The 19,556-nt window shown below is 34.9% G+C and overlaps 1 protein-coding gene across 1 annotated transcript in view; it reads right to left on the reverse strand.

Moving 5' to 3' along the window:
• Positions 1–19,556, reverse strand: part of LOC101279843 (catenin alpha-3) — a 758,807-nt gene that overhangs the window by 127,366 nt on the left and 611,885 nt on the right. The window contains exon 9 of the mRNA XM_033407650.2: positions 15,330–15,511. Coding sequence (XP_033263541.2) covers positions 15,330–15,511 — 182 coding nt within the window. The remainder of the gene's footprint in view (positions 1–15,329; positions 15,512–19,556) is intronic.

A 19,556-nucleotide genomic window follows, 5' to 3' on the forward strand; every position in this document is an offset into this window, starting at 1 on the left:
TCTGCTTTCTATATGAAGAATAGAACCAACGTATAATAGGTGTTCACTAAATATTTTTAAATGCATGCAGAAATAAATGAGTGAGTACATGAATGAACAAATAGTTCAATTAATATTGACTTCTCTTAGCATCTTCATGGACTTTATATCACTACATTTTGTTTTTCCTTTATCTACTTGAAAAATAATTCCTTAGGTAGTTAATATCTGTTTAAACTAAAAAGTCAAAACTTCCATTAAATATAATTCAGCTTCTTTTTCCAAGGTCATAATATGTTGATGAACTTTAAAAACATTTTGTAGGTCCCAAATAGTTGCAATAAATTATCCATAAGACAACTGTGAATATGTTCCCTGCGTATGTGGACAAATTATGATGACCACCACCAACAAAAGAGCTTCAAAGTTCAAAGGGAAAAATAATATATTTAATGTTTTTATTCCTACAAATCAATTTCCTTTCATTTTTATTTCTACTCTCCCACATACTATCAATTCCATCAGATAAGAAATATGATGGAAACGCTTCCTGAAGTTTTAGTTTTTCCTTGTAGGACATAAGGAAATATTCTCTGCAAATAATGGTGGAATTTGGGGGGGGTTAAGGGTGTTTCCCTAAGGAAAACTCGAAATATAGTACCCCCTTCTAACACATTTAATTCCCAAGAATATCTAATTTAAAACTCTGGATGTTTTGGTCTCTACAATAATGGAATTATGATTTTTTTTGTCTTTTGTTGTTATTATTAACAGACAAAAATACTTTAATCCAATAAAAAATCCATTAATAAGCATCTGTAAAATAAATCCTATGTTTATAGTAAAAATGAATCTAAGAAAATAAACATAAAAATTTGAAAGCAAAGAGTAAGCTTCCATGGAGAAATCACTAAATGGCCACTCTGATGGCCTTGACCTTTCCTATGAGCAAAGGAAGGCAGCCTCACATTTTAAGCGTCAGGATAATTACAATGATAATGAATATTTATATAGCTGCATGCAACTGACCAGTGCATTTGTTGGCAAGACAAAGCAGAAAGGACCTGGCTAATGAGTCTGCGAGCACCAAGGTGAGGGCACTGAGATCAATTCTTACCCACAATCAGGGAATATGGTCACAAAATGTAAATATCAAAGACTGCCTTCAATGTGGATACTTATTCCAAGCGAAGGATGGGACAAGAAGAGGAAATTACCTGTAATCAAGGTAGAGTGCTCAACAGAACCCAAAGGCTTAAAGAAAGTAAGAGAGAAGTTCATCTAGAGGGAGGATCCTTCTGCCCCAAATTAAAAATGACAAGCAACTACATACCAGAGTAATAAGAATTTAGTATCTCTTTGAGGCTCCCTCTTTCTCTAACACCTCCTGGTACAAACACACCCCTGATCATAAGGAAAGAAGGGGTGAAATTCAGTCTGAAGCCCAATCAAAAGACAGAAGGAGGCAGTGTTTGGACTGAAGCAGTGTTGAGATTTTGCATGTCATGTGGTCGCGAGAGACAAAGAGATCAAGAGAGTGGTTGTTACAGTGTAGGCCAAGTGGTCTAGGCTGTATAAGAAAGGCAAAATAAAATGACTAAAAGTAGAGGAAAAATGAAAGGATCTGAGGCCAGAGAACATGATAAGGTTGAGGATAAGGTGTTAAAACTTTTAGACGTGAGAGAGTTAGACATAAGAGTGGGAATTTAAGTTATCAAAGTGAAAAAATAGCCTATTTGTAGATAATACTCATCGAAGTACTATAGAAGGGAAAATTAACTCCAAACTTCACTAATTAATGGTTCTTGAACCACAGCAAGAATAAGGCTGATAAAATTAGTTATATTTACAAAGATTCCTCTATTGGAATATATCACTGTTTTTTTTCTTTTAACCAGTTACTTTTAAACTCACTGGACATTGATTTAGGATACAGATTTTCACAGACTGCTCTTCTTTTTTAAATACAGTATTTTGTTTTTAAATATAAAATTAATCCAATATTGTTTGCATAATTATCTATCCATCACCAACTCAAATAAATGATTATCAGTTAAATTTCTGAGAGACTGAAAAGACAAAAGGACAATGACCAGACTAAATATGACAAGAGAGCTTTGACCCACAACTTCTGCCGCAACTACGTCAAGAAATTAAACCACAGTCTCTGTAGCAATTGGCCCAGAATGGACTTGAACAACAAAAGCCAGCCTAGCTCTATTTGCCCCTGCTTTAAATTCAGTAACAATCAGAGAAAGCAAAATGTGCTACCCAAACCAATGACGTACATATGATTGCCTGCTTCTTCCCTGTGTCATTAATCTCCAATCAGAGATACCTGAAGTCTTCCCTTTTTTCTATTTTAAAGCTTTGTGTCACTGCCAAAAGCAAGTGATGATGGCTACAGTGAGCTCTGAATAGTCTCTGCATGTTTTAGTTTGGCTGTTCTTTGTTTATTCCCACATTTATAACAGTTGAGGCTCCAGTGTTCTAAGACAATTCATAATTTAATTCTACCCTCCTGAAATCTCTGCAGATTCACACAATACAGAACCGTTTTGCCTCTTGGAAACTGGCAGAGTCATTTCACCAAATTCTCTGATAAATTCCCCACAGCCAGACATTGAAATACCAGATTTCACATAAAAGTATGCTCTCATTCTCAGTGAATTTTTGTTTGTTTGTTTTTTTACGGTATGCAGGCCTCTCACTGTTGTGGCCTCTCCCGTTGCAGAGCACAGGCTCCAGAAGCGCAGGCTCAGCGGCCATGGTTCACAGGCCCAGCCGCTCCGCGGCATGTGGGATCCCTCCTGGACCAGGGCACGAACCCGTGTCCCCTACATCGGCAGGTGGACTCTCAACCACTACAACACCAGGGAAGCCCTCTCAGTGAAATTTAATAAACAATTACTAAGGTGTTATATAAACTGATTTTTGCCCATTACTTATCATATCAGAATACATGTAAATTTTTATCATGTAAAAATAAATGTCAGACAGAATTATTCTCCTTTATGTTAAAGTATTTCTCATTGGCATTACTGTATAATGTTTCCAGTGATTCAAGGCTCTACGAAGTAAAACAAACCAATTCTTTACAGGAGAATATTCATGCAAAAGGCAATAATAATAGCCTATAATTACTCTAACACAATGACCAAGAGAAAGAAAGAGGGCCATCATTTAGAGCACAGAAAAATAATTCCTTCTCCCTGATACAATATTTATTTCAAATATGGAATGAATGCCTTCTTAAAGTTATAAACTGGAAGGCCTTTTCAAAATCTTAAGTGATCTACATATCTCATATTTTATATTTTCAATTATTTGCTATATATTTATGTATATTTTTAACACATAAGGGAAAGAGAATTAGGTAGTTTTATCAAGTAAAGCAAAAGTCACCTTTCTCTGCTCTTATAGTTTAAATCATAAGACATAAAACTGCTTTTAAAAGGAAGAAACATAAAACTCACCAATATTTCTTATTCCCTTTGCTGTGTGGGCTAAAACATTTAAATTGCTAATATCGTTAACACATTGTGTTAGAATATAAATGCTTCACCTCAGAGAGTAAAACAAACCATGTGCAAAGAGATTCTGTATTTACCAAACAAAAGGATGTAAGGCATAGAACATATGAATTTCATACGTTTATGCTTCCAAAAAGGCTTTAATTCTGAAGTTCCAGCTGAAGAGAAGAATGGTGAGCTTCTATCCTTCTCTCTGCTCATTTGCTATTTCATCCCTCAGGATTGCATCTTGGAAAAGGAAGGTGGGGCAAAAGGGTTTCTTAGATACAAGCTTGCGTCCAGTGGGAGGTACACAGATAGTGAGAATAAAAGCACCCCGACTTCCAAACAGTTCGTCATCTGCCATCACTCTACAGTTGCCTCATCCAAGGACTCTCTTTCTACAGATGAATGCAACATGATTTCTACATGAATATTCATGAGGGCTCTTCTCTTTTTCCTTCACTTGGACAGCCTTTATTGCCCAGTCATTACTTAGGATACCCTGGATATAAGGAAAGCTGAGAGCTCAGTGTTTTACCGGAAACCCCTTTACATCTACACACTCCTCCATATTTTAGGTTAACTTCTTTTGAAATGCAGTTCTTGTATTTTCTTTTCTTCTTTTTAATTTTATTGAAGCATAGCTAGGATAACTCTTGAGTGCAGCAGGCCATGCTTAAAATGGTTAGAGTGATAAAATGCCTGAGAAAACTGGCCCATTAGCAGACAAGTAGGCTTAGCTTGCTGGTTTGGCCGAGATTCTGAGAACATACAGATAGTGTAGAAAAATAAAACCAGAAGAACTGCTGGTTGTGGTATTAACTACATAGGATAAGCCAGCCCAGCCCTTTCCCTATTTATATCTCAACTCCTAGCAAGCTTCTTCAGTTTCTCTCAGAGCTGAATGTCTGCTGTCACCATGTCTACTCCTACTTTATTATCATTCCTTCAGATCTTTTTTCTTTCATCTTTCTGCCTTGCTGTCCATCTTCCTGTTCTCCTCACCTCTTCTATCTTAGGCTACCCTAGTTCAAAATTCTCCACTGTAGGTATTGGTATATCCTTCATACCAGGACAGTGCCTGATATTCTACAGGTGTTCAGTAAATGAACCCAAAAAAAGTTATAGAAAAGCCTACAATCTAGTACATCATTTTTTCAAGTGAAAATTGACACTGCATTGTATCTTAAAATATAAAATTTGATGAGGATAGATAAACCACCTTGGTATATTTCTGAATAAGTAGTTTAAAGAATATTAATGCTTAAAGCAGCATTACTTTTCTCTAGGTATTTTCAGTTTTTTAACTGTATTAATAGTAACATTACAGTCGGTACACACTTAGAAATCACTATTTTTTGACAAAGATGAAGTTTTGTATTTCTTATTTGAGGAAGAGTTATCATTTTTATCTTTTTCCCATAAATTTTCAGCAACTTTTAAAAATGCATCTTAAGTGACCATAGAAGATACAATTATCTAGAAAGTTTTACCTAGAACTTGTCTCCTGTTCAAATGAGGGAAAAGAATTAGATGTTCTCAAGTGTTATGTAAACCATGAAATGTAGAAACTAAGTTTAGCCAAGATATTGCTTGCACAGAATTTACCTGAGGTGAGAAAAGGAAAGGGGGGAGCATTATTCATGAAGAAAACATTAAATATTCTAACTTCCAAATATCATGAAGAGAAAACTTTCACAACCCTAGTAAATCCTAGTGGGTTTGCAGGTTAAGATGGCAAATTGTCACCTATATATAACTTTTCTTCTTCTCCAAGCATCATTGAAAATACAGATGAGTTGTCTTTCCTTTTTTCTTTTTTTTTTTTCTTCTTCTTCTAAAAACCTAAACCTATTAGGATGCAGAGGACAAAATATGAGAAGAGGCAACAGCAAGAAATATTAGGAAACTAGGAAGCAGATAGCAAGTGGGAAATACTACAGTCAATCCAAGGAAGTCAGAGTCTAAATCAGCAGTGGGAAAACTAAGCATCAAACTGATTTAAACAGAAAGATACATATGACTGAAATTTGGGGTGAAAGGAGAGACCAAAAGTAGCAGTTTGATTCCATCCCCTGTTCTACACCATTGAATATCTGCCTCTCTCTCATCCCAGGAAAAGTCTGGAGATTACTCCCTGAAGAGAATAAAGTAGAGTCTTTGCGTTAGAGGTTTTTAGACTTATTTAAATGGTATAGTACCTTTTACTGACAACAGGGGTATTAAGTGAACATCCGAATTCTTAATACTAAATGTAGAGACTACCAGCGACTCCACGCTCCACATCTCTGCTCCCAGAACCCTTACATTTCAGGCAGGAATTTGGAAGATGCTTCCCTGGGAAACTAATCAGTGCAAGGGGGAAAGGCTTGCTTTCCTCTAGCAAGCCTTAAGTCCTTCAGTCTGATTCTGGAAAGTCCCAGAGGATGAAGAAAAGGAATGCTGAATTATGAGAAGATGTCACAGGTTCAGTGTAATAATGTAACATAGCTTATGTGACTGTGTGGATGGTCCTTCACCAAGGAGAAATCATGTTTAAAACACTAAAGCCTTACTTTTCTGCCCTGGAATGAGTGTATCACGATCGTAGTGACAGAAATACACAAAGAACCGCAGTAAAACCTGCTCCACCTCTCCCCTTTAAGCTGGAAGAAGCACTAAATGGTTGGTGAGCCAAGGGGCTTGTGTCAAGGCTCAGAAATGGTTACATCAAGTTTTACAGAAGTAATTTTTCCAGCCCCTGGTACAATACTTTCTAGGAATTTATCAAGATTCTATTAGCCACATATATATACTACCAAATGTAAAACAGATAGCTAGTGGGAAGCAGCCACATAGCACAAAGAGATCAGCTTGGTGCTTTGTGACCACCTAGAGAGGTGGGATAGGGAGGGTGGGAGGGAGACACAAGAGGGAGGGGATATGGGGATATATGTATATGTATAGCTGATTCACTTTGTTGTACAGCAGAAACTAACACAACACTGTAAAACAATTATACTCCAATAAAGATGTTAAAAAAAAAAAAAAGATCCTACTAGCCTCTATCAGAATTGTCAGAGCCTGTCTAATTATTTGGGTCTCTCAGTTGCGGCTAGATCCGCATGGGTTGAGTCTCTGCTGGCACTGCCATCCAAAAGTGCCTGTCCTTCCTACCACATGTCATACTTAGATTTATTTTTTTCTATCATGCCACCATCCAGATTACAATTCTTGAATAGTTCCCTATTTTCTACTTCATTTAAAAAAATAAACAAAAAACCTGTCCATTTTCTAATGACTTATATAAGCTATCACTTTCTTCATGCCCATCTTAACTTCTTCCTGTATTTATATAGTTTTCTGAGAGCCCCCAAATGGATCTAACACATTCCTACTTCCCAGCCTCCATCCTGGGGGTTTTATCACTTATATCATCTCACTCCGCAATTCAATCCCCATATCTCACTCAAAGTCAAATACAAACTTCACTTGTTCAGGTTTCCTTCTCTGCTTACTCTGGTCTCCACTGCTAATCCCTCTCTTCCGAAATCCCAGTGTATTTACAGCTAGAAGCATACCATTATTCTTATTTTTAATGTGTCATTTTTGTTTCTTCTTGAAGAAAGGACTGGTTCTTGTGTTGTGTTTAGCACGAGGGTGAAGATTTGTAATACAATGAGTAGGTACCCAGATTCTGAAATTGAACCAGCTCCAATTCAGAGTCATTTGTGTGTCCTGGAGCAATTTACCTGACCTCTATGAATCTCAGTTTAACAATAAATTAGAGAATATAATAATCAAACTGTCCTGAAAATAAAAACGAGAAAACATGTATATTCATCATAGTGCAGTACAGAGTAAGCATTCAAAGTTTACTATTATGCCTCTTATTAATAATAAAATAGTAGTTAAAGAAAATGAGAAAACAGAGCATTCAGTGGCACTTTAGAGAATATAATTTATTATTTTTTCTTATTTAAAAAATATACAGCTATTTAAAAATCTATATGTGGGACAGAGACTGTATGCCTACCAACTGATCGACTACTTGTTGATAAATATTATACTGGCAGCTCCCACTGCAAACAAACTAAAACACCTCCAATGAGATAAATGTGATATGGCCAGAATTAAGGAATAATCTGTAAATAAAACTGCTAAACTTAAACCTCAGTAAAACATTGCAGTGTCTGAGAAAAACTCTTAAAACAATTGGAAGTGAAAATAAGAACAAGGTTTCCTCCATTTTAAAACAATTTGAGATTTATCAGTTTATATGAACTGAAATTAAACTGAATGTGGGTGCAGTTCGAGTGTAAAAGATTGTCAGAAACTGAAATTCAATTTTGCTCCCCTACCTTTACTACAATTTGAACACACAGTATTCCTGTTCTGCAGCTGCCTTTGGCAGCAACACCTATAGGTTGTGAGAATGTTGGACTGATTAGTTTTTGCAAAACATGACACATGTCTTATTTTCCAATGAGTTATCACTCTGTGGAGTTGTGAATCTTCTTCTAACACACTAGTTACAGATTACAACACTCTCAAAGTCACTGAGCATCCTTTCCAAAGTCATATTTCAGCATCCCTTCCAACTTGATTCAAAGTATGTCAACAGCAAAACATTAATTCCTTTGGGAGGGAAACAGATATAGAGTAGGGAAAACTAAAGTCTATATCTTTATCACCTGTTGGTGACATATCCTTACCTTTCCACCTTTTGTTCTACTCTCCAACCTTATTTCCCTTCTGTCCCAGTCTGGGTCCAGTCAGTTATTTCAATATATTCTTTCTAGTAGTTTCAATTCTCTCATCCCCCTGAATTCTACTGAAAATTCCTTAACATCCTAGGACTTCAGGTAAGTCTAATTCACTAGTTCTCTCAAAACAGGTGAAGAGAATCTATTCACTCTGCTAATAAATGTATTAGGTTTTGAACTGGTGACTAACTCTAAGTAAATGACTGAAAGAATAATCTTTTAGGTTAACTACTTTTTTTTTTTTTTTTTTTTTGCAGTACGCGGGGCCTCTCACTGTTGTCGCCTCTCCCGTTGCGGAGCACAGGCTCCAGACGCACAGGCTCAGCGTCCATGGTTCACGGGCCCAGCTGCTCCATGGCATGTGGGATCTTCCCAGACCGGGGCACGAACCTGTGTCCCCTGCATTGGCAGGCAGACTCTCTACCACTGCGCCACCAGAGAAGCCCAGGTTAACTACCATTTATATCCCCATATCTGTTTCTGTTTTGCTACCCAAGCTCTCAATCCATTTTTGCCTTTTCAAGGCTTCACATATTCCACAGTTGACATCACTTAGCAAGTAGAATCTATTAGGCATATACTTCCTTAAATTCTCTCCGTTTATTCATACATTTCCTTCCTCTTTTAGAAAGAGATGTTTCCTCCGCTTTCCCATGGTTCCTAGAAAAAGTATTCCTATATGTCTCTGTTAAATGATAGATTTTTCTGTTGTTGCTGTTTGTACTTATAGTAGTATTGTACTTACACTTTTTAAAACTACTAAGCTTGCTACATTTACACATTAGAAATACTGATATACCTAGCATGTTTCATAAAATGATTGAATTTTTATATTCACGCCACATTTTCTTCTCTATATTTTTCTCATTTTCTAACTTCTAGCCCTCCACATTAATTTAATCTATTAATATGAAAATTTCAGAGATCCCTTATAAATATTAAAAGGCACTATACGCATTCTTTATGTAGCAACGTATAGTATTAATACTTCTAAATTTTCCCTGAATATAAAAATAGACCATTTAACTCTGATCTCACTTACATGTTCCCTGTGTAATGTTGCTACTTCACACAGTCCTTCTGTGTTGTCGTCATTGTTCCGCCAAAGCTTATTTGAATAGACCAGCATGGTTTCTGATTTATTTGCTCACCATTGCTTCTTGCATCTTAATTCTTCTCTAAAGGTAGCCTTTTCTGGTTACGTAATTTGAAATTCATCAGTTTAATAGGTCATAGACTTGAAGTCACTATTTCTTAAAGACCTTTATTTGACCTAGACTCCAAGGAAAATAATTTTGATGTTCCCTCAGGCTGTTGCATAGAAAGATTTCTAGTTTCCTTTTTAGAGGCACAGCTCTAGGCTTTTCCAAGGACCTCATCTCTAGCTCCCGACTATGTGTCTCCTCTTAATGCCAGGTGGGCATTAAAATTAAAATCTTTGTGTTCAACATTTAGGATCTATATATGGGTTAAAGAATAAACACAACGAGTTGGTGTCAAGAGCTTAAATTTATGTTACTCCACTGTTTTTTGTTTGTTTGGGTATTTGCTTATTCCTGGCTCCTTCTGAGTTCAAGTTGTTTTTTTCTTTTTAGTTAATTAATTGAAATTGTTAAATGTCTTAATTCATTCAACACATTATTGTATACTATACATATATATGCATATGAATATGCTATAGTATGTGCAACTACATATACGTGTATATATATATATGTATTCTATTTAGGCTGTTATAAGTTCTGGGTATAAAAAAAATAAGTCAAATTTCATATTTTCACACCACTTATGCTCCATTAGGGATATGGAGGAAGAGCATATGTAAACAAATGAACTAGGTAATCCAAGAAGTGCTAACTGTAAAGTAGAAAGTAACAGGATGTTGTAACATAGAGAGACAGGCTGGGGGGAGTCTTTATGCCATTTGGCCAGGAAAGGCTTCTATGACGGACATTCTAGCTAAGATTAGAAGATACACCATGTAAACTCATGCAGGTTAATTCTTATATCTGTTTTTGTTTACTTCTTTCTTTCCCTATTTCTCAGTGTTTATGCTCTACCCTTTTGTCTCATTTTTGGCTACAGCTATTGAATAAAAGTTGAATAACTTTTACAGTTTCATTCTATCCCTCCCCATTTCCCCTGTCCCTTCAACCTAGAATATATTCAAGTTATTCAGAAATCTCTAAATCTTGTCTTGATCATTTGCCTCCTTTAAGTTACTACTTTGAGTATCTTTGTTTTATCATCTGCCCTTTTCTCATCTACTTCATAATGAATTAATTAGGCTTTTTAATCTCTCACCTAAAATTTAGTGAAGCTACTCAAACAAAAGTAACCATAAATTGAGAATTGCCAAAACTATACTATCTTTTCAATCTTTACACTAATTAGGATCTCTTCAAGTAAAACACTTAATTGATAACTCACTGAAACTTCCTTAACTCTGGCCCAAGAATCGTTCTTTGCATATTACACAATTTCTTATTAAGTGCTCTGTCTTTATGGGATTCTATCTCCTCTGACCACTTCTTAAAAGCTTTTTTTTCTCATGGCTTTGTCCTTGATTGTTTTTCCTTCTAACTTTATATTCTGCCTATATATATACTCTTTATACAATATGGTGAGAAAGATTAAGAGAACTCTCATTGACACATTTATCAAACTGATGTTAAAACATAGTTCTTAGTTCAGGTTTCTTTCCATGATGTGTTGTTTCCCATATAAATATATGGGTACTTCATGTATGTCTAAACTCTAATTCAACTTTCTACTGGAAATATGTTTCCTTCATGTGTGTTTCCTATCTAGGTTAATTATATCAGTGTCATAAACATTTTATTTATTAATCTTCACTTTCAGAATAAACCAGTAGAATAAGCATGGGTGATTTAGTTATTTAGAAGAATGTAAATGTTACATTAACTATCAATATAAAAGAGGTATACTAGAAAGAAGTTGGGTTACAAATGAGATGTAGAAGAGGAAGCAGTAACAGGCAAAAGAAAGAGTAAGAGTGGGTATTTCTTCAACATACAGAGTGAGAAGTTGAGATATAACTAATATACATATAGCGAGAAACACTTTATGGATAACATAATATTATCAAGGTCTATAAATATAAGTAATAAAATATATAAATTCATGAAACCAAGGAAAATATAGACAAAGAGATGAACAGTCATATAAATGACCTACATTCTCATTTGCAGGAAAAGTCAGTAAACCATATCTCAGAAAGTGTATTGTTTAGAGATACAGAGATAATCACATGGAATGAAATCATAAGGTTAAAAGTACATGCCTCCCCTTTGTGGAGGTAAGGATGTTTCTCATAATTTTTTATTATTTAATTGGTTTCACTTTGCTATTTCTCTCTCCATATACATATAATATGTAGAATATAGTATTGCTATATATAATGTATTGGTATTTTTTACATATGAGGAAAACGTACGTGCATGTGTGTGTGTGTGTTTAGTGTTGTCTGGGTCAAATTTCCTAGGAATATGGTAACGCCTTTCTACATGTCCATTTAAGTTTAGTATTATGTATGGAAAACTTTCTTGGTTTATACTTTTAAATATTGGCTGTTTTATTATTTCTTTTTTTTCAAAGTGTCTAACATATGTCTATCAGATCTCCTTTGCCTCTTCTCCATTTCAAGCTATTTTTCTCTGAGCCTTTTCTTATTTTTTTTTTAATCTTTATCTCACAGTCATTCTCTTGGTTAATCCCCTGCTTGTCCTCCCCTTATGGAATTTTTATCTGAATCTATTTTCCTTTGGACACTTTATAATTTTTTTTTATTTTTTAGATATTTTTGTCCTTTAATTTTTTTCCCTAAGTTTTATTAACTCATTGCATTCCTCATTGCATTTTTTCATTTTTTGTTTTAAATTTACCTTCTTAGTTTTTGATCTTCTGAGTCCAGGTTTTAAAAACATGTATCTTCAACTCTTAGTTTTTGAAATTCACTGTAGTTTGGAGTGTTGTGTTATAGTTTTATTGTTGTTTTGTATTTGTTTTCTAGATGGAAGGTTTTCATCCGCTGAATTGTTTTGATTCTCACTTTTTTCAGCTTTATGGAGGCATAATTGACAAAACTGTAATATATTTTTAGTGTACAATGTGATGATTTGATATATGTATACAATGTGAAATGATTACCACAATCAAGTTAATTAACACATCCGTTACCTTACATAATTACCTCTTTTGCATGAGAACTCTTAAGATCTACTCTCAGCAAATTTCAAGTATTAATAGCTGTGGTCAATATGCTATATATTAGATCCTCAGAACTTACTCATCTTATAACTGAAAGTTTGTAATCTTTGATCAGCATTTCTCTACTTCTCCCGCCCTCCAGTCCCCACCATGCTATTCTCTGTTTGACTTTTTTAAGATTCCACATACAAGTGATACCATCCAGGACTGGTCTTTCTCTGTCTAGCTTATTTCACTTGGCATAAGGCTCTCCAGGGTCATCCATGTGTCACAAATGAGTAGGGTTTCCTTTATTATTTAAATTTATCAGATACACAAATTTACTTTTTATATATGACATTTTCTCTATCTATTCATTCACTGATGGACACTAAGACTGTTTCCATATCTTGACTACTGTGAGTAATGCTGCAGTGAACCTGGGAATACCAATAACTCCTAAAGACAATTATTACATTTCCTTTGCATATTCATTTCCAGAAACACGTTCATTTTCTATATCTCATTACGTAGCTTTGCATGTCATCGGTCTGAATCTCTTTCATTTTAGACAGGGCTCCTGGACCAAGAATACTCTCTTTAATCATTACTGTGAAGTATACTTTCTTTAATGGATAACATTTTTGGTGGTGGTGGTGGGGAAGGGGAGGGGTTGACATATATTGTGATTCTCTTTCATTTCTCCAGGTTCCTTCTTATTTCCTATCTATGTCCTTTTCGATCACTGACATACCTTCAGTGTCACTTGTCCTGTATTTTCCTTTTTTTCTCAAAAGTGACATTTCCCAAATCCAGACCCATTCAATTTTAAGCTAAATCTCTATAGTTAATGTTGTAAAATGACAAGTCCCAGGCCTGTGGTTCAGTATTTTAGCACTTAGCATCAGGTGTTCTCATTTTGGTCCAATTTTCTTTTGTGCTTTATCTATTGCTTTATCTATCACATTCCTCCCATTTCTACTAGGTGTTTTAATTTTCTCAATGCCTGCTTTCCAGATCCACAGGTTTATGTTGATGACAGAGTACCAGCAGTAGCTCTGTTGGAATTTGGTGTTTATTTCTCTACTTAAAGGTAGTACTTTGAAACTCACACTATTTTCTGTATCTTAATAATGTTGAAAGCTGACATCACTTAAGGTTTTATTTGTGCTTCTTTTTAGTCTTAACTTTTGGGAAAGTTTGCATGAAATGATTTAAGTTTAGTCAATTTCCACTCTCCTAGGACTAACTTGAAGCAAAATTATAAATTATTTAAAATACCTATATACTCATCATAGAAAATTAACAAATTATAGAAAAGTAAAAGTAATTAACTTACCCACCACTAAACTACCAAAACATAGTCAGTATTTAATATCACTGTAGTATAGTTTGTTTCTTATACACAGGCACATTCATGTCTATGTTTTATATATATATAAAATATACGTGTGGAGTAGAGGGGGAGAAGTTTCTCAGAATCTTTGTAGAGACTGAGCAATAGGTTAAAACTGAATTCTGTGTATGAAAGGAAATGGTAAGACATTTAAGAGTCATGGTAGGGGGTTAGAAAAAAATGGCAAGAACCGAGAGGGGCAAACATAAACTGATATCTAACAGGCATTCTTTATGAAACTGTATATATAATATACAGATATAGATAGATATAGATATTAAAAGTCTGTGAAAGTTTTTAGTTTATATATAGTGCCAAATTACCACAAGGCTTATATCAATATATGCTTTCATTACCATACCTTCTCTGTAAAGGGCTATTTTAAAAGTTTTGGCCAGTTTTACAGAATTAAAAGGTACGTTATTTAAAATATTTTAGGTTAAAATATTTTCACATACTTACGCCTCATATCTTTTATGGGGAGAAATTGGTGAGCTATCTGCTCATATTTTTTGCCCATTCTTCTACTAGGACATTTAAAAAAAATTAATGCCTGTAAGTATTCTTTACATACAAATGACATCCAATTTTTGTTATTTTTTGTTATAGATGTTTACCTAATTATCCATTTATATTTAAGTGTTGTTTAGGACATTCTATTGACATTTTGAAATTTTAATGCCACTCAATTTAATGATCCCTTTTTATGAGTTCTTTGTCTATAATGCTTAGAAAGCTTTCCTCAATCTTAATTTTAATGAAATATTCATGTATATTTTTTCCATTTATTATTATTTTAAAATTACATTTATTTCATTACTCCATCTAAAAGTTATTTTTGTGCTTAATGTATAGGGATATAAATAAATAGTTTTGTAATTATACTAGGACTGTTTCAGAGTATTCTTCTGTACTGTGGCTTTTATAATTACATCAAGACTAAATTATTTTAATTGTTGTAGTTTTGTACATTTTAGTAACTGGTACTGCTCTTTGGCTAGCTCTGTAAAATAATAGTTTGAAGCTATAAGAAACATGTTTATTACTTCTAGAATACACAATGTATGATTCCTTTGTGTATATCATTAAGTCACTGTAATTTCAAATATATCTAGTTGATATCTCAGTATGTAGCTAAGAAAATCAATCATTCGGATAGCTCCAATAGAGATCATAACTTGATTTACCACTTTCTTTGTAATAAAAAAAGGAAAAAAAGCTAATACGATACACAGAGAAGGTTCCTGATAGTGAGGACATAAATTGGTTTCTAAAATTATTCCTCAGCAGTTTATGAGAAACTCTGCCACAAAACTTTACCAAAACCTCTAGAAGAACCTACGTACAACTTTCTAATTCTTTATTATTTGCTTTTCCCATACCACTTAATATTTAGCACCTGACACTCAGAGAAACTTAAGGTTTCACTAATGTGACAAATGTTTCTAACACTGTAAATTTACACATCATTTCCCACATAATTACCTTGTGAAGTCTGTCATCTCCATCATGATCATACACATCTTCTTGGCAAGAACAATGATATCGTTGCTCGTATCGTCCCATATCTCAATCTCAGCATCCAGCTTACTCTTTACTTTCTTGAAATCAGCAACTTGCTCAGCTATCTTTTCCTTTTCTGCCTCAGGCAACTGAGTCATCTTAGCCTAAAACAGGTGATAATTAGATTTAGAATCATTCCACTAGGTCAAAATACATTTTAGGAAAAAAGCGATCATTATAAGATGTTCATAAAACTTGTTCATTTAAGAATAGAGACATATCATTTTTTTTTAAAGTCATATAAAAACTTTCCAGGTTTAATTTTTCATATAAATATCTATTGAATATAATTGTTTGCTCTAGAACTACAATGTTAAATTTAATACAAAAGTATAATTTAATATCTGACATATTTAAATCTACTCCTTAATATAAGTGTATGACTTCTCACATTTCTAACGTATTAAAATTTTAACTTAATTCAAACTTAATGTAATTCCTCACATACGTTAGAAAAGCATATACCTTATTTAATTTTATTAATAGTATGCTTCAAAAGGTAGAAGTATAACAAACTATAGCTTGAAATGAGACTGTTTATCGATGTATGTATATACATTGATAGATCCTTATGTAAACGATGAATACACACTGGTAAATAGTACAGTATACATTTATAAACTGTATGTATACAGACAAGCACATATATAAAATCCTAAGGATTAATATATGGTGCATATAAAGTGTGTGTGTATGTGTATTCAAGTGTGTATGTGTATTACAAACTGTCTGGGGAAGAATAAAAATGTTATGGGCAGGGTTTATTAAGCCAGCCCTCCCTAATTAGCATCCTGAGTTTTGAGGTGCTATTTTCTTATACACAGTAAACTTAATGCACTGGCATAGTACTATTCTTTGTATATGTCATATTTTGAACAGTATGCAAACTTGCCTCTTGCACTTGCAATTTAAAATGTGGGATGGTAGAAAACTATCTATACCCCTAAACTACCATATTCACAACCATAGCACCTGGGACCTAAGACTTTTTGTCAAATAAAAAAGAACTTTGGGGCTTCCCTGGTGGCACAGTGGTTGCAAGTCCGCCTGCAGGGGACACGGGTTCGTGCCCTGGTCCGGGAAGATCCCACATGCCGCGGGGCGGATGGGCCCGTGAGCCATGGCCGCTGAGCCTGCGCGTCCGGAGCCTGTGCTCCTCAACGGGAGAGGCCACAACAGTGAGAGGCCCGCGTACCGCAAAAAACAAACAAACAACAACAAAAAAGTCCGTACATAATCCAATAGTAGAAGAAGTAAATAGGTTTGAGAAGGAACATTTAAAAAGGATAAATCATATAAGTGGAATTTACTTATTTGATTATTCACAGGGAACATGTGATACCTAAAATGCCTATATATTAATATTTCCAGATGCTGATTTCTAGTTCACCTATAAATGGGGAAATTGGAAGAAATCACCTCACAAAGCTTTACAAAAACGTGGTTGCTAGGTTCAGAATACTAAAAACACACTTTATTGAGGCAATAGTGTACAAGAGCAATAAAATTAAATATATGAAATGAAGGAATTATAAGAATGGTCAATGGAAAATCCGACCAAAATATAAAAATCAAAGAAGCAATATCAAATATGTGTCATTTATTATCTATCATAAGCCTAATTTGGGGTCTAAAATAACTTGACATTTGTAAAATCTCAGGATTAGTTATCCATGCTTCAGTTCTAACCTATTAAAGAAACTAAACGATGAAGCTTTCTGAAGTTTTCTTTAAGCTCCTTAGCATAAGGCTTGATACATATTGAGTTCACAATAAATGATAGTTATTCCATACTGAATAAAAAATAAAAATATATTCACATATCTAGCACTTAAAATTTGCTTTCTTTTCATTATATATTTTATTTTACTTTAAGAACTAAACTAAGCTATGAGACTCAGTTTTTTTTGTTGTTTTGGTTTTTTTTGCGGTATGCGGGCCTCTCACTGTTGTGGCCTCTCCCGCTGCGGAGCACAGGCTCCGGACGCGCAGGCTCAGCGGCCATGGCTCACTGGCCTAGCCGCTCCGCGGCATGTGGGATCCTCCCGGACCGGGGCACGAACCCATGTCCCCTGCATCGGCAGGCGGACTCTCAACCACTGTGCCACCAGGGAAGCCCTAAGTTTTTAATTGATGAGTGTACAGATGACTCTTCCTTAGGAGCTGAAAATAGTTTGTAGTTTCTTTTCTCAGGAAATGTGGCCTATGTGACACATTAAAGGAAGAGCAGCTTTTACTGCTGCTGGTATGTGGCAAAGCATGTAAATAAAGACACAACTCTCTTATGTCTGAAATCAATAGTATACAAGCCATTAAGAAAGCTGTAAGCTACTAATGCACTAAACTAGCTCTAAAATAGAAATGAATTTTCTCCTTCTTAACTACTGGTCATTATCATTCTCTCCATTTTCATAAAAACATATTTAAACTTCCAAATGATAATAGCTATAGACCAATTTGTTTGGGGTCTCTTTTTACAGCCTTTATCTCAGAGATAATAAATGCATGACTCTGGATCTAAGAAGTAATTTTGACGTGTATACTGGCATACAGTGGAAAATTTTTCACTATCCTCATGCTAAAGTTTAAACCATTTAAGAGATTATCTGGTTAAGTGTATTCCAAGTTCTGTTCCTTGGAATGCCATTGATTCACAATATGACCTTGAGGAAGTCACTTAACTCTCCTGTCTACATTTCCCCAGACACAAAATGACAATAATTGCAACTGCTATCCACCTACCATGCAGGAAACAGAGTCGATTATTGGCTAGCATTGACTGACCCTGTCCTGGACAAGAATCTCATGGGTTGCACTCAGTTTCCTTAATAACATCTCAACTCACATGGTGAATTACAATTGGCAGATATTTACTTTTGCCAAGATAAGGGCCAAAAGTTGGGCAATAGTTTACAAAACTAAAAGTTCTGGAGAATTCTGACTCTTTTTTTACAAGAGGAACAACAGGGACAAAAAAGCATTAAATTACTGACACCTTTACTGAAGATTTTTAGTGCTTCTGTGAATGATTTATCATACGCCATCAATCAATTGCAATCACTATGAAAATGTCAAAATAGAACTTCAGAGAATACTTGATATTTAGGAATTCTGGGTGAATGTTCCTTGTTGGCTTATTTTTTGCTGGATAAGCAGAGAAACTGAGGTACAAAGCTTAAGACAAATCACGTAAGTGGAATCTCTGATATTTATTGCTAGCTGGCTAAGTGGCTCTGCTGCTGCTCACATATATAGAATACAACTCTGATATAAACAGCTAATAAAGGCTTTTGGAATCCCTGCCATCCAAATGAAATTACATTGTATGTTAACTGATTCGAAAATGTGTTCCCGAAGACAATGAAAATAACATGTATATATGCCAAACACTCTTCTAGGCGCCTTAACATATATTTAAAATTTAATCTTCATAAGAGCCCTCTGAGGTAAGAACACTATTATGCTAAGATTACGAAGCTGAGTCTCTAAAAGGTTAAGTGATTTACTCAAGATTGTAGTGTTAGTAAATGGTAGAACCAGGATGAAAACCCAGAAACTCTGACTCGAGTTTTTGTTCTATCACCATCCCTGCAAACAAGAGGAATACTGCCCACCATAGGCCAAAATATCTACATTCTCCTCACTGATATTTCTCTATCACCTTCTACTTTTGAATGTAATTGTTCTCCAAAATATAGCCACATATCTTTTACAATATAAGTTTCCTTATTTGCAAACTAGAAAAAAATGATATTCACATCATGGGTTATTTTAGATATCAAAAGAATGTATATGAATATACTTTTTAAAATTCTTAAGTGCTGGGCTTCCCTGGTGGCGCAGTGGTTGAGAGTCCACCTGCCGATGCAGGGGACACGGGTTCGTGCCCCGGTCCGGGAAGATCCCACATGCCGCGGAGCAGCTAGGCCCGTGAGCCATGGCTGCTGAGCCTGCGCGTCCGGAGCCTGTGCCCCGCAAAAGGAGAGGCCACAACAGTGAGAGACCCGCGTACCGCAAAAAAAAAAAAAAAAAAAAAAAAAAGAAAAAAAAAAAAATTCTTAAGTGCTATTAAATGCTAACTGTTACTCATACTAAGAGATTCAGTTCTTCACTCTATACAGTTAGTGATCCTCAGAATTCTACTTCTCA

Source organism: Orcinus orca, chromosome 14 (genome assembly GCF_937001465.1).
Source record: "Orcinus orca chromosome 14, mOrcOrc1.1, whole genome shotgun sequence".
Classification (NCBI taxonomy): domain Eukaryota; kingdom Metazoa; phylum Chordata; class Mammalia; order Artiodactyla; family Delphinidae; genus Orcinus; species Orcinus orca.